The sequence below is a fragment of the Oncorhynchus kisutch genome, linkage group LG30 (assembly GCF_002021735.2).
Source record: "Oncorhynchus kisutch isolate 150728-3 linkage group LG30, Okis_V2, whole genome shotgun sequence".
In the NCBI taxonomy this organism is placed as follows: Eukaryota; Metazoa; Chordata; class Actinopteri; order Salmoniformes; family Salmonidae; genus Oncorhynchus; species Oncorhynchus kisutch.
Genome location: NC_034203.2, coordinates 43,790,511 through 43,803,010, shown reverse-complemented (window position 1 = coordinate 43,803,010; position 12,500 = coordinate 43,790,511). Strand labels below are relative to the sequence as shown.

General features: G+C 46.4%; 1 protein-coding gene across 1 annotated transcript in view; it reads right to left on the bottom strand.

The window, feature by feature from the left end:
• Positions 1-12,500, bottom strand: part of LOC109881550 (collagen alpha-1(XI) chain-like) — a 203,276-nt gene that overhangs the window by 109,738 nt on the left and 81,038 nt on the right. Inside the window, 4 exon segments of the mRNA XM_031809883.1 lie at positions 2,388-2,444; positions 3,186-3,269; positions 7,142-7,216; positions 11,744-11,806. Of these exon segments, the coding sequence (XP_031665743.1) occupies positions 2,388-2,444; positions 3,186-3,269; positions 7,142-7,216; positions 11,744-11,806 (279 nt within the window).

Sequence of the window (12,500 nt, the reverse complement as noted above, 5' to 3'; positions counted from 1 at the left end):
CTGTTGTTCAAGTGCAGGGTTATCTCCTATCGTTCAAGTGGCAGGGTTATCTCCTATCGTTCAAGTGGCAGGGTTATCTCCTATCGTTCAAGTGGCAGGGGTTATCTCCTATCGTTCAAGTGGCATGGTTATCTCCTATCGTGCAAGTGGCAGGGTTATCTCCTATCGTTCAAGTGGCAGGGTTATCTCCTATTGTTCAAGTGGCAGGGTTATCTCCTATCGTTCAAGTGGCAGGGTCATCTCCTATCGTTCAAGTGGCAGGGTTATCTCCTATTGTTCAAGTGCAGGGTTATCTCCTATCGTTCAAGTGGCAGGGTTATCTCCTATCGTTCAAGTGGCAGGGTTATCTCCTATCGTTCAAGTGGCAGGGTTATCTCCTATCGTTCAAGTGGCAGGGTTATCTCCGATTGTTCAAGTGGCAGGGGTATCTCCTATTGTTCAAGTGGCAGGGTTATCTCCTATTGTTCAAGTGGCAGGGGTATCTCCTGTTGTTCAAGTGGCAGGGTTATCTCCTATCGTTCAAGTGGCAGGGTTATCTCCTATCGTTCAAGTGGCAGGGTTGTCTCCTATCGTTCAAGTGGCAGGGTTATCTCCTATCGTTCAAGTGGCAGGGTTATCTCCTATCGTTCAAGTGGCAGGGTTATCTCCTATCGTTCATTTCCATTAGTAGCCTATATTAGAGAAACGTGAAGTTTTAAATGAGAATCAGTTTGTTAAAACGGGTGATTTTTTTAACAGGACAATTGATGACTACAACCATTAAACTAGTAGCAGTTTAAAGGATCGTTTAAAAAACAAAATGTGGAGCAGATTGTTATAAACATTTGTTCTATTTATCATTTTGCCCGGCTCTACAACATTAATCTATAAATATCTTCGCCAAATATGCCAACCAGGCTATAGACAACATGACAAATATTGTAAGAACCAATAGACCTCTAAGAATGATGCTAATAGATACATATCCTCCCTCCTCAGTAATGACTCTTAGATACATGTCCTCCCTCCTCAGTAATGACTCTTAGATACATGTCCTCCCTCTTCAGTAATGACTCTTAGATACATGTCCTCCCTCCTCAGTAATGACTCTTAGATACATGTCCTCCCTCTTCAGTAATGACTCTTAGATACATGTCCTCCCTCCTCAGTAATGACTCTTAGATACATGCCCTCCCTCCTCAGTAATGACTCTTAGATACATGCCCTCCCTCCTCAGTAATGACTCTTAGATACATGCCCTCCCTCCTCAGTAATGACTCTTAGATACATGTCCTCCCTCCTCAGTAATGACTCTTAGATACATGCCCTCCCTCCTCAGTAATGACTCTTAGATACATGCCCTCCCTCCTCAGGAAAGAACGTTATCAACGACAAATATGAGAAAAGTTGAATTTTGGTGGAATATGTGTGATGTGCAGTGCCAAGAGAGCTCTGCTCTGCTCTGTTTTGCTCTGTTCTGCTCTGCTCTCTTCTGTTCTGTTCTGTTTTGCTCTGTTCTGTTCTGTTCTGCTCTGTTCTGCTCTGTTCTGTTCTGCTTTGTTCTGCTCTGCTCTGTTCTGCTCTGTTCTGCTCTGTTCTGTTCTGCTCTGTTCTGCTCTGTTCTGCTCTGTTCTGTTCTGTTCTGCTCTGCTCTGTTCTGTTCTGCTCTGTTCTGTTCTGCTCTGTTCCGTTCCGTTCTGTTCTGTTCCGTTCTGTTCTGCTCTGTTCCGTTCTGTTCTGCTCTGTTCCGTTCTGTTCTGCTCTGTTCCGTTCTGTTCCGTTCTGTTCTGCTCTGTTCCGTTCTGTTCTGCTCTGTTCCGTCTGTTCTGCTCTGTTCTGCTCTGTTCCGTTCTGTTCTGCTCTGTTCTGTTCTGTTCTGCTCCGTTCTGCTCTGTTCCGTTCTGTTCTGCTCTGTTCTGCTCTGTTCCGTTCTGTTCTGCTCTGTTCTGTTCCGTTCTGTTCTGCTCTGTTCCGTTCTGTTCTGCTCTGTTCCGTTCTGTTCTGCTCTGTTCCGTTCTGTTCTGCTCTGTTCCGTTCTGTTCTGCTCTGTTCTGCTCTGTTCCGTTCTGTTCTGCTCTGTTCCGTTCTGTTCTGCTCTGTTCCGTTCTGTTCTGCTCTGTTCCGTTCTGTTCCGTTCTGTTCTGCTCTGTTCCGTTCTGTTCTGCTCTGTTCCGTTCTGTTCTGCTCTGTTCTGCTCTGTTCCGTTCTGTTCTGCTCTGTTCTGTTCTGTTCTGCTCCGTTCTGCTCTGTTCTGTTCTGTTCTGCTCCGTTCTGCTCTGCTCCGTTCTGTTCTGTTCAGCCCAACATCAATACCCTAGTGACTATGTATGGGGGAATATAATTAGCAGAAATAATGTCTGGATGGTAATAACATGTGTTTTATTAGTGTACTATCCACGCAGGCTTACCGCAGGCCCAGATCTTCCTGACATTCCCATTGGCCCAGGGGTACCCCTCATGGTGAGCTGTGATTGGACAGAGAGCTTATCATGAACAACCGATCAGGGTAATGCATTGACGTTCAAAATCCTAGAAATCTATGCATCAGAATTAACTCTATAGGGTCTAGTCAGCAGTGTTAACTCTATAGGGTCTAGTCAGCAGTGTTGACTCTATAGGGTCTAGTCAGCAGTGTTAACTCTATAGGGTCTAGTCAGCAGTGTTGACTCTATAGGGTCTAGTCAGCAGTGTTAACTCTATAGGGTCTAGTCAGCAGTGTTAACTCTATAGGGTCTAGTCAGCAGTGTTAACTCTATAGGGTCTAGTCAGCAGTGTTAACTCTACAGGGTCTAGTCAGCAGTGTTAACTCTATAGGGTCTAGTCAGCAGTGTTAACTCTACAGGGTCTAGTCAGCCGTGTTAACTCTACAGGGTCTAGTCAGCAGTGTTAACTCTATAGGGTCTAGTCAGCAGTGTTAACTCTACAGGGTCTAGTCAGCAGTGTTAACTCTACAGGGTCTAGTCAGCAGTGTTAACTCTATAGGGTCTAGTCAGCAGTGTTAACTCTATAGGGTCTAGTCAGCAGTGTTAACTCTATAGGGTCTAGTCAGCAGTGTTAACTCTATAGGGTCTAGTCAGCAGTGTTACCACCCAGGACAGCTAGTTCCTGCTATTATTAGGCAGAACTGGGTGGAACACATGTTTTAAATATTTGAAATAGTTGAGGTGCACTTGATTTAACTTGTCTGGCACGCAGAGTATATTTACCCTGGCTTGGGAAAGGATCGCCTGGGCTTGGGCCTCCTGAGCTGAGACCACTGGTCCCTTATGTGCCTCTCCACCAGCACGGAACTGTCAATCACAACACAAGAGACACATGTAAATAAACGAACAGCCCTGTTTTCAGTCCATAGAGATAGATAGAGAACTCTAGTGACCAAAAGCACATTTTTAGCCTTGGTAGCACCATTGGGGACTTTTACCATTTTGAAGTAGTCAACTGGGTGGGACTTTGTATGTGTTAAGGAAGGATCCCATAATTCCATGCAGGTCATCAGGAGGGATCATCCAATGAATTATATTCGTTAGCAAACATTCCATAACTGCAAGTTTCAGCAAATCACCAACCTTGTCTGTATACCTGTTTAAACAACACACTCTAGATGACAGTGTGCCCCCTTTCAGTTTGTTTACTAAAATTAACTACTTCAAAATGGAGATGGCCTCAATGGCACTGCCTGTGCACTCAGACGGCATTATGGGACAGATACAACTTTGAGATCTCTATACATCTTTATGGTTCAGAAGTATGAGTAAACCTGTCACTGGGATCCAAAATGGATGCTGAGCTACAGGCCTGTAGTATGGGTAAACCTGTCACTGGGATCCAAAATGGATGCTGAGCTACAGGCCTGTAGTATGAGTAAACCTGTCACTGGGATCCAAAATGGATGCTGAGCTACAGGCCTGTAGTATGGGTAAACCTGTCACTGGGATCCAACATGGATGCTGAGCTACAGGCCTGTAGTATGGGTAAACCTATCACTGGGATCCAACATGGATGCTGAGCTACAGGCCTGTAGTATGAGTAAACCTGTCACTGGGATCCAAAATGGATGCTGAGCTACAGGCCTGTAGTATGAGTAAACCTGTCACTGGGATCCAACATGGATGCTGAGCTACAGGCCTGTAGTATGGGTAAACCTGTCACTGGGATCCAACATGGATGCTGAGCTACAGACCTGTAGTATGGGTAAACCTGTCACTGGGATCCAACATGGATGCTGAGCTACAGGCCTGTAGTATGGGTAAACCTATCACTGGGATCCAACATGGATGCTGAGCTACAGGCCTGTAGTATGAGTAAACCTGTCACTGTGATCCAACATGGATGCTGAGCTACAGGTCTATAGTATGAGTAAACCTGTCACTGTGATCCAACATGGAGGCTGAGCTACAGGCCTGTAGTATGGGTAAACCTGTCACTGGGATCCAACATGGAGGCTGAGCTACAGGCCTGTAGTATGGGTAAACCTGTCACTGTGATCCAACATGGATGCTGAGCTACAGGTCTATAGTATGAGTAAACCTGTCACTGGGATCCAACATGTCATATGGTATAGGGAGGCATAAGCTAAGGATAACGATTATACACAATTGCATTTTACCGATGGCAATTTAAATGCACAGAGATACCGGGACGAGATCATGAAGCCCATTATCGTTGCCATTCATCAGCTGCCTTCACCTCATGTTTCAGCATGATAATGCACGGCCCCATGTCACAGAATTCTTGGAAGCTGAACATGTCCCAGTTCTTCCATGGCCTGCATACTCACCAGACATGTCGCCCATTGAGCATGTTTGGGATGCTCTGGATAGACGTGTACGACATCGTGTTCTAGTTCCCGCCAATATCCAACAAATTCGCACAACCATTGAAGAGGAGTGGGACAACATTCCACAGGCCACAATCAACAGCCTGATCAACTCTATGTGAAGGAGATGTGTCACGCAGCATGAGACAAATGGTCACACCAGATACTGACTGGTTCTGATCCACGCTCCTACCTTGTTTTTAAGGTATCTGTGACCAACAGACCCATATCTGTATTCCCAGTCATGTGGAATCCATAGATTAGGACCTAATTAATTAATTTAAATTTAATTATTTCCTAATATGAACTGTAACTCAGTAAAATGTTTGAAAATTGTTGCAATATTGCATTTAGATGTTTTTGTTTCGTGTTAAATTGCCCCTTAGATACATGCAGAAGCTGGTTACACAGTCACCGGTTCCAGTCCACTGTGCCCAGTGACATTTACAAGGTGAATGATTTACCGCAGGGCTAGGAAATATAAGGTTCATAGACTGAGGTTCATATATACTGAGGACTTTTAATGAAGATACAGCGAGGTAGAGTGTGTTAAACAAGGAGACGTCACGGTAGATCGGCCAACCAGTTGACTGACTGAAGGTTCCATTATGTAATGGGAACAGGTTGTCAGACGCTGAAAGCCCCTGGGTAATGTAGGAGACAGAGAGAGGGATAAAAGAGACTATAAAGGGATAAACTATTGAAGGACAAACTGAACGACTAAAAAAACCCAGAGGAAAAGCAAAGCTAAAAATGTGTTTTAAGATCTATTTTATATTATATATTATATATATATATATTATATTATATTATATTATATTATATTTTAAATATGTCCATAGTTTCAGCCTCCCTCAGGGTCTCTGGTAGGGAGCATAATAACTAAAGGCTGTCTCTCCATGCCTCTTGGTCCCCCTCAGGGTCTCTGGTAGGGAGCATAATAACTAAAGGCTGCCTCTCCATGCCTCTTGGTCCCCCTCAGGGTCTCTGGCTGGGAGCATAATAACTAAAGGCTGCCTCTCCATGCCTCTTGGTCCCCCTCAGGGTCTCTGGTAGGGAGCATAATAACTAAAGGCTGTCTCTCCATGCCTCTTGGTCCCAGGCTGGGAGCATAATAACTAAAGGCTGTCTCTCCATGCCTCTTGGTCCCCCTCAGGGTCTCTGGTAGGGAGAATAATAACTAAAGGCTGTTTCTCCATGCCTCTTGGTCCCCCTCAGGGTCTCTGGCTGGGAGCATAATAACTAAAGGCTGCCTCTCCATGCCTCTTGGTCCCCCTCAGGGTCTCTGGTAGGGAGCATAATAACTAAAGGCTGCCTCTCCATGCCTCTTGGTCCCCCTCAGGGTCTCTGGTAGGGAGCATAATAACTAAAGGCTGCCTCTCCATGCCTCTTGGTCCCCCTCAGGGTCTCTGGTAGGGAGCATAATAACTAAAGGCTGCCTCTCCATGCCTCTTGGTCCCCCTCAGGGTCTCTGGTAGGGAGCATAATAACTAAAGGCTGCCTCTCCATGCCTCTTGGTCCCCCTCAGGGTCTCTGGCTGGGGCCATAATAACTAAAGGCTGTCTCTCCATGCCTCTTGGTCCCCCTCAGGGTCTCTGGCTGGGAGCATAATAACTAAAGGCTGTCTCTCCATGCCTCTTGGTCCCCCTCAGGGTCACTGGTAGGGAGCATAATAACTAAAGGCTGCCTCTCCATGCCTCTTGGTCCCCCTCAGGGTCTCTGGCTGGGAGCATAATAACTAAAGGCTGTCTCTCCATGACTCTTGGTCCCTCTCGGGTTCTCTGTTAGGCTATTCCAGAGGCTGGGGGCATAGTAACTAAAGGCTGCCTCTCCATGCCTCTTGGTCCCCCTCAGGGTCTCTGGTAGGCTATTCCAGAGGCTGGGGGCATGGTAACTAAAGTCTGGGGGCATAGTAACTAAAGGCTGCCTCTCCATACCTCTTGGTCCCCCTCAGGGTCTCTGGTAGGCTATTCCAGAGGCTGGGGGCATAGTAACTAAAGGCTGTCTCTCCATGCTTCTTGGTCATTCGGCTTTGGGATAGTTAAAAGGCCAGTGCCTGATTGAAGAGCAAGGAGCATCAGAATGGCATATAGAGTATGATTGTTTAAGCACCAGGGTCAGTTGGCAGGGAGAGGTGAATGGATGGAGAGAGAATGGCAGCATCAGGATGGTACCTGGAGGTTGTTATAAGAGCCAGGGTAGAAGGGATAGAGGGACAGAGAGAGGAGAGGAAAGAGGTCACTTACTGGCAGCATCAGGATGTTACCTGGAGGTTGTTATAAGAGCCAGGGTAGAAGGGATAGAGGGATAGAGGGACAGAGAGAGGAGAGGAAAGAGGTCACTTACTGGCAGCATCAGGATGGTACCTGGAGGACCAGGAACTCCATCCGAACCAGGAATACCAGCCCGTCCTGGAGGACCCTTTGGAATGTAGGAGAACAGGAGAGATGGGGGGGGGGAGAGGGTGGGGAGAGAGGAGAGAGAGAGAGAGAGAGAGAGGGGGGAGAGAGAAGGGGGGAGAGAGCGACGGAGAGAGGGAGAGGGGAGAGAGAGAGGGAGAGGGGAGAGAGAGGGGGGAGGGAGGGAGGGAAAGGGGGAGAGGAGAGTGGTGAGAGGAGAGAGAGAGGGGGAGGTGGGGGAATGAGAGAGAGAGATGGTGAGCAGAGAGGGGAGAGAGGAGAGAGAGAGAGAGAGGGGTGAGAGGAGAGAGGGTGAGAGAGGAGGGGGGGAGAGAGGAGGAGAGAGAGGGGAGGGGAGAAGGGGGAGAGGAGAGAGAGAGAGAGAGAGAGAGAGAGAGTGAAAGAGAGAGACGGGTGGAGAGAGAGGGTGAGAGAGAGAGGGGGGAGAGAAGAGGAGAGAGGAGGGGGGGGGGAAAGGGGGGAGAGAGAGAGACGGGGGGAGGGAAGGGTGGAGAGAGAGAGGGGGGAGAGACAGGGGTGAGAGGCAGAACGGAGGAGAGAGAGGGCGGGGAGAGGAGAGGGGAGAGAGAGAGGGGGATAGAGAGAGGAGAGAGGGAGAGGGGGGAGGGGGAAGGAGAGAGATAAGGGTGAGAGAGAGGGGAGAGAGAGAGAGAAGAGAGAGAGAGGGTGAGAGAGAGGGGGAGAGAGACAGAGAGAGGGGGAGGGGGTGAGGGGGGGGAGGTGAGAGAGGGGGAGAGAAGAGAGAGAGAGAAGAGAGAGAGAGAGAGAGAGAGAGAGAGAGAGAGAGAGAGAGAGAAAGAGAGAGAGGGTGAGAGAGAGTGGGTGAGAGAGAGGGGGGAGAGAGACAGAGAGGGGGGGGAGGGGTGAGGGGGGGGGAGAGGGGGGGAGAGAAGAGAGAGAGAGAGAGAGAGAGAGAGAGAGAGAGAGAGAGAGAGAGAGAGAGAGAGAGAGAGAGAGAGATGGTTAGAGAGTTGGTTAATCGTATAGAACACTTATAGATCATCTGAGTGCTAAGTCATGGAGATAAAATGTAAACTTCTTAAACATGACCACATAGGAAATATAAATGATTAGTGAACAAAAGCCCATCCTATTTTTTAGTTTTTACCCAGCTTCCAATAGGTGCCCTTCTTTGAGAGACATTGGAAAGCCTCCCTGGTTTTTGTGGTTGAATCTGTTTTTGAAATTCACTACTGGACTGAGGGACCTTACAGATAATTGTATGTGTTGGGTACAGAGATGAAGGACCTTACAGTATGTGTGGGGTACAGAGATGAGGGACCTTACAGTATGTGTGGGGTACAGAGATGAGGTACCTTACAGATAATTGTATGTGTGGGGTACAGAGATGAGGTAGTCATTCAAAAATAATGTTCAACACTATTATTGCACACAGAGTGAGTTCATGCATCTTATTATGTGACTTGTTAAGCACATTTTTGTCCTTTGTAAGCTGAGTTGAAGGGTCATCTAAGTCCCCTGTAAACTGAGCTGGAGGGTTGAGGGTCGGTTAGGTCCCTTGTAAACTGAGCTGGAGGGTTGAGGGTCGGTTAGGTCCCTTGTAAACTGAGCTGGAGGGTTGAGGGTCGGTTAGGTCTGACATGACGTTGGCCTGTTGGGGGAGGTTTATGACCCCCATAAATACCTTTCCCCTTTTCTCTCTCTCTACTCTATAGAGTTGACTCTTGTAAAGCCTCGGTAACATAGAGAGTCTGGGAATATCGAAAGTTGGGAAACGGAACCATATTTCGGTAATCCAATCAGTTGAAAATATGCGTTGGTACTTAATGAATATGACCTCAGATCAGTTGTTGTCTGAGACATTTCTACTAATAAGTGTATCTTGGAAAGTCTACACATTCTAGTTATCAGATTCACATGGAATTGTTGTGCAATTTAAATGTTTAAATATGAAACTATTTGTGAAATGATTAAACTATTTGTGAAACGATTTGTCATAGAGAAACTCTGCTCACTCAGAGACCCCGCCCAAGTGAACAGACTTTGGTAGTAAACTATGAAACACGCCCTTCTTTGACCACTATATAAACCCGTTGACGAAAATTCAACTTGCTGTTCCAAGGACGTGCGGACTTGCGGTCCCCACGTTAAAAGGACAAAGATCACCTACAGAACTAGGCCAACCTCAGTGTGAGCTCTGGTTGAACGACAAGAACCTAACAAAATTAGCATCGAATTTCAAAGTGAAGGTGACGACCAACATTCCGAAAGGATGAATTTTGACTATACCAGCCAGAATATAGCATGAGCTTAAAAGTATGGCAACTTGGTATGAACTTTGAACTCTTATTCACTAAAGAAGTGATACCCTCTCCGCCCGCAAAAAGTGGGCTAGGAGAGGACGGACAGAGTATCCATTCTACCACGCTCCAGTTCACTACTAGACATTCTTCAGAGGACCAGAGATCCATGCTGGACAACCTGGCCTTCTATCTACGACCAATCTACCAAATCGCAGCTCAGAGTAAATATTTATTGCATTTTCCTTTTCCAAATGGGCGGTTATTTAGAATGCATAAGATACTGTATTTACGATAGAATAGCTGCCTACGGCCCATTAGAGACACAACATCTTTTGTTCCTCAGTCTTCCTGCTCTTTCATTCAAAACCCAACCCCATTTCTTTGTGTAACCAGCCGTCATACATGTTCCGCCCCACTAGGGACGTTTTCCTTTATGACATAATTTGTAATCAATGTATGATCCATTCTGTGTAGATGTAATTCTGCGTGATTATTTAGTAAATAAATAATTAAACCAAATGTTGTATTGCTGATTCAACTTGTTAGCCAGGGTTTGTGAAGATAACCAAGATTTTACAACTTTCAGATGAGACTGAATAAAGTGATGATTAGATATTGACTGTTACTGATGTAAAAGATTACCAAGTCTTTAAGAGTTTATTCGGAAGATACCAGCTCTATAAACATTCTTTCGTGGTGCCCCGACTTTCTAGTTAATTATTTACCTGATTAGCTTAATCAGGTAATATTAATTATTTAATAGAATAGCATGTCATATCACTTAATCCGGCATAGCCAAAGACACAACAGGTCCCTTGTAAACTGAGCTGGAGGGTTGAGGGTCGGTTAGGTCCCTTGTTAACTGAGTTGGAGGGTTGAGGGTCAGTTAGGTCCCTTGTAAGCTGGAGGGTTGAGGGTCGGTTTGGTCCCTTGTAAGCTGGAGGGTTCAGGGTCGGTTAGATCCTTTGTGAGCTGAAGGGTTGAGGGTCGGTTAGGTCCTTTGTAAGCTGGAGGGTTGAGGGTCGGTTAGGTCCCTTGTAAACTGGAGGGTTGAGGGTCGGTTAGGTCCCTTGTAAGCTGGAGGGTTGAGGGTCGGTTAGGTCCCTTGTAAATTGGAGGGTTGAGGGTCAGTTAGGTCCCTTGTAAACTGGAGGGTTGAGGGTCGGGTAGGTCCCTTGTAAGCTGGAGGGTTGAGGGTCGGTTAGGTCCCTTGTAAACTGAGGGATTGAGGGTCGGGTAGGTCCCTTGTAAACTGAGCTGGAGGGCTGAGGGTGGGTTAGGTCCCTTGTAAACTGAGCTGGAGGGCTGAGGGTCGGTTAGGTCCCTTGTAAACTGAGCTGGAGGATTAAGGGTCGGTTAGGTCCCTTGTAAACTGAGCTGGAGGGCTGAGGGTCGATTAGGTCCCTTGTAAACTGAGCTGGAGGGCTGAGGGTCGGTTAGGTCCCTTGTAAACTGAGCTGGAGGGCTGAGGGTCGGTTAGGTCCCTTGTAAACTGAGCTGGCTGAGGGTCGGTTAGGTCTATGCAGTGAATAGGACATCAACCTTTACAACAATGTGTTGTTGAGGGTAATGAGAGTTTACGTTTCTGAACATATCTGCATTCCCTGCCTGCACCTCTGTCTTCCTCTCTTCCCTCATCCTTTCTCCTTTTCTCCCCATGGCGTGAGGGTACGGGGCTCTACTTCAAGCCACCACACTACTTCCTTCATATTCATATCTGCTCCCTTCTTTATTAACCAAGATGGCCGACTGTCAAGACAAATATTTATTATCACTATTATTATTATTATTAATGTCTTCAATATCGTTATACTGTCACAAGTCATCCATAAATCAGTCTAGTGAGTGGAATGATGATTCATTATTAGTCAGCTACATTCGTCATGGCCCAAGGAGACAGACCAGACAAGAGGACATGCCAGAGGGTTCAAAACCACATTCCCCTACATTAGTATTTTCTCTGGTATGTATTAAGTACTATAGTCGTTTTTTAACAGTATTTTCTCTGGTATGTATTATTAAGTGCTATAGTCATTTTTACTTGGCAGACAGTTAGATGTAATATAGCGAATGCCAACAAAACCCAACAAAGGGTTGACCAAGGACCTGGTCATTTTTGTTGTTCAATGTGTGTATAATAATTCCTAAAGTTAGAAGGATAAAGACAGTGGTGTAGCCATCTATAGGGATTAATGGGGGATGATCAAGGATCCCTCTTTTCTCCAACAGCAGGAAGCATCATGGGAGCAACAGCTCTCACTTACCCTGTCACCGTGATCTCCGTGTGGGCCAGGGGAACCCTGTGAGCCTGGGGAGCCGGGGAGGCCCTGTGTACACACACACACACACACGTTAACTAAAACATCCTACATCACCACCACAGCAGAGCTAGCTAACCAAACTGCTACCACATTTAATCTATCAACCTCAGAAAGACATAGCTAAACAACACTCTCTCCATCTATCTTTCTCTCTTTCTACATCTATCTCTATCTCTTTCTCCATTTTTTTCTCTCTCTCTTTCTCCATCTTTCTCCACCCTTTTTCTCACTCTAGCTCTCTCTCTCTTTCTCCCCCTCTCTCGCTCCCTCTCTATCTTTCTCCCCTCTCTCTCTTATCTCTCTCTTTCTCCCCCTCTCTCGCCCCCTCTCTCTCTTTCTCACCTCTCTCGCTCCCTCTCTCTCTTTATCTCTCTCTTTCTCCCCCTCTCTCGCTCCCTCTCTCTCTTTATCTCTCTCTTTCTCCCCCTCTCTCGCTCCCTCTCTCTCTTTATCTCTCTCTTTCTCCCCCTCTCTCGCCCCCTCTCTCTCTTTCTCACCTCTCTCGCTCCCTCTCTCTCTTTATCTCTCTCTTTCTCCCCCTCTCTCGCTCCCTCTCTCTCTCTTTCTCCCTTTTAGAATTCAATTGACTTTATTGACATTCATTATTACTTCCACTGTCAAAGTATACATATACATAGTATACATATACATAGTATACATATACATAGTATACATATACATAGTATACATATACATAGTA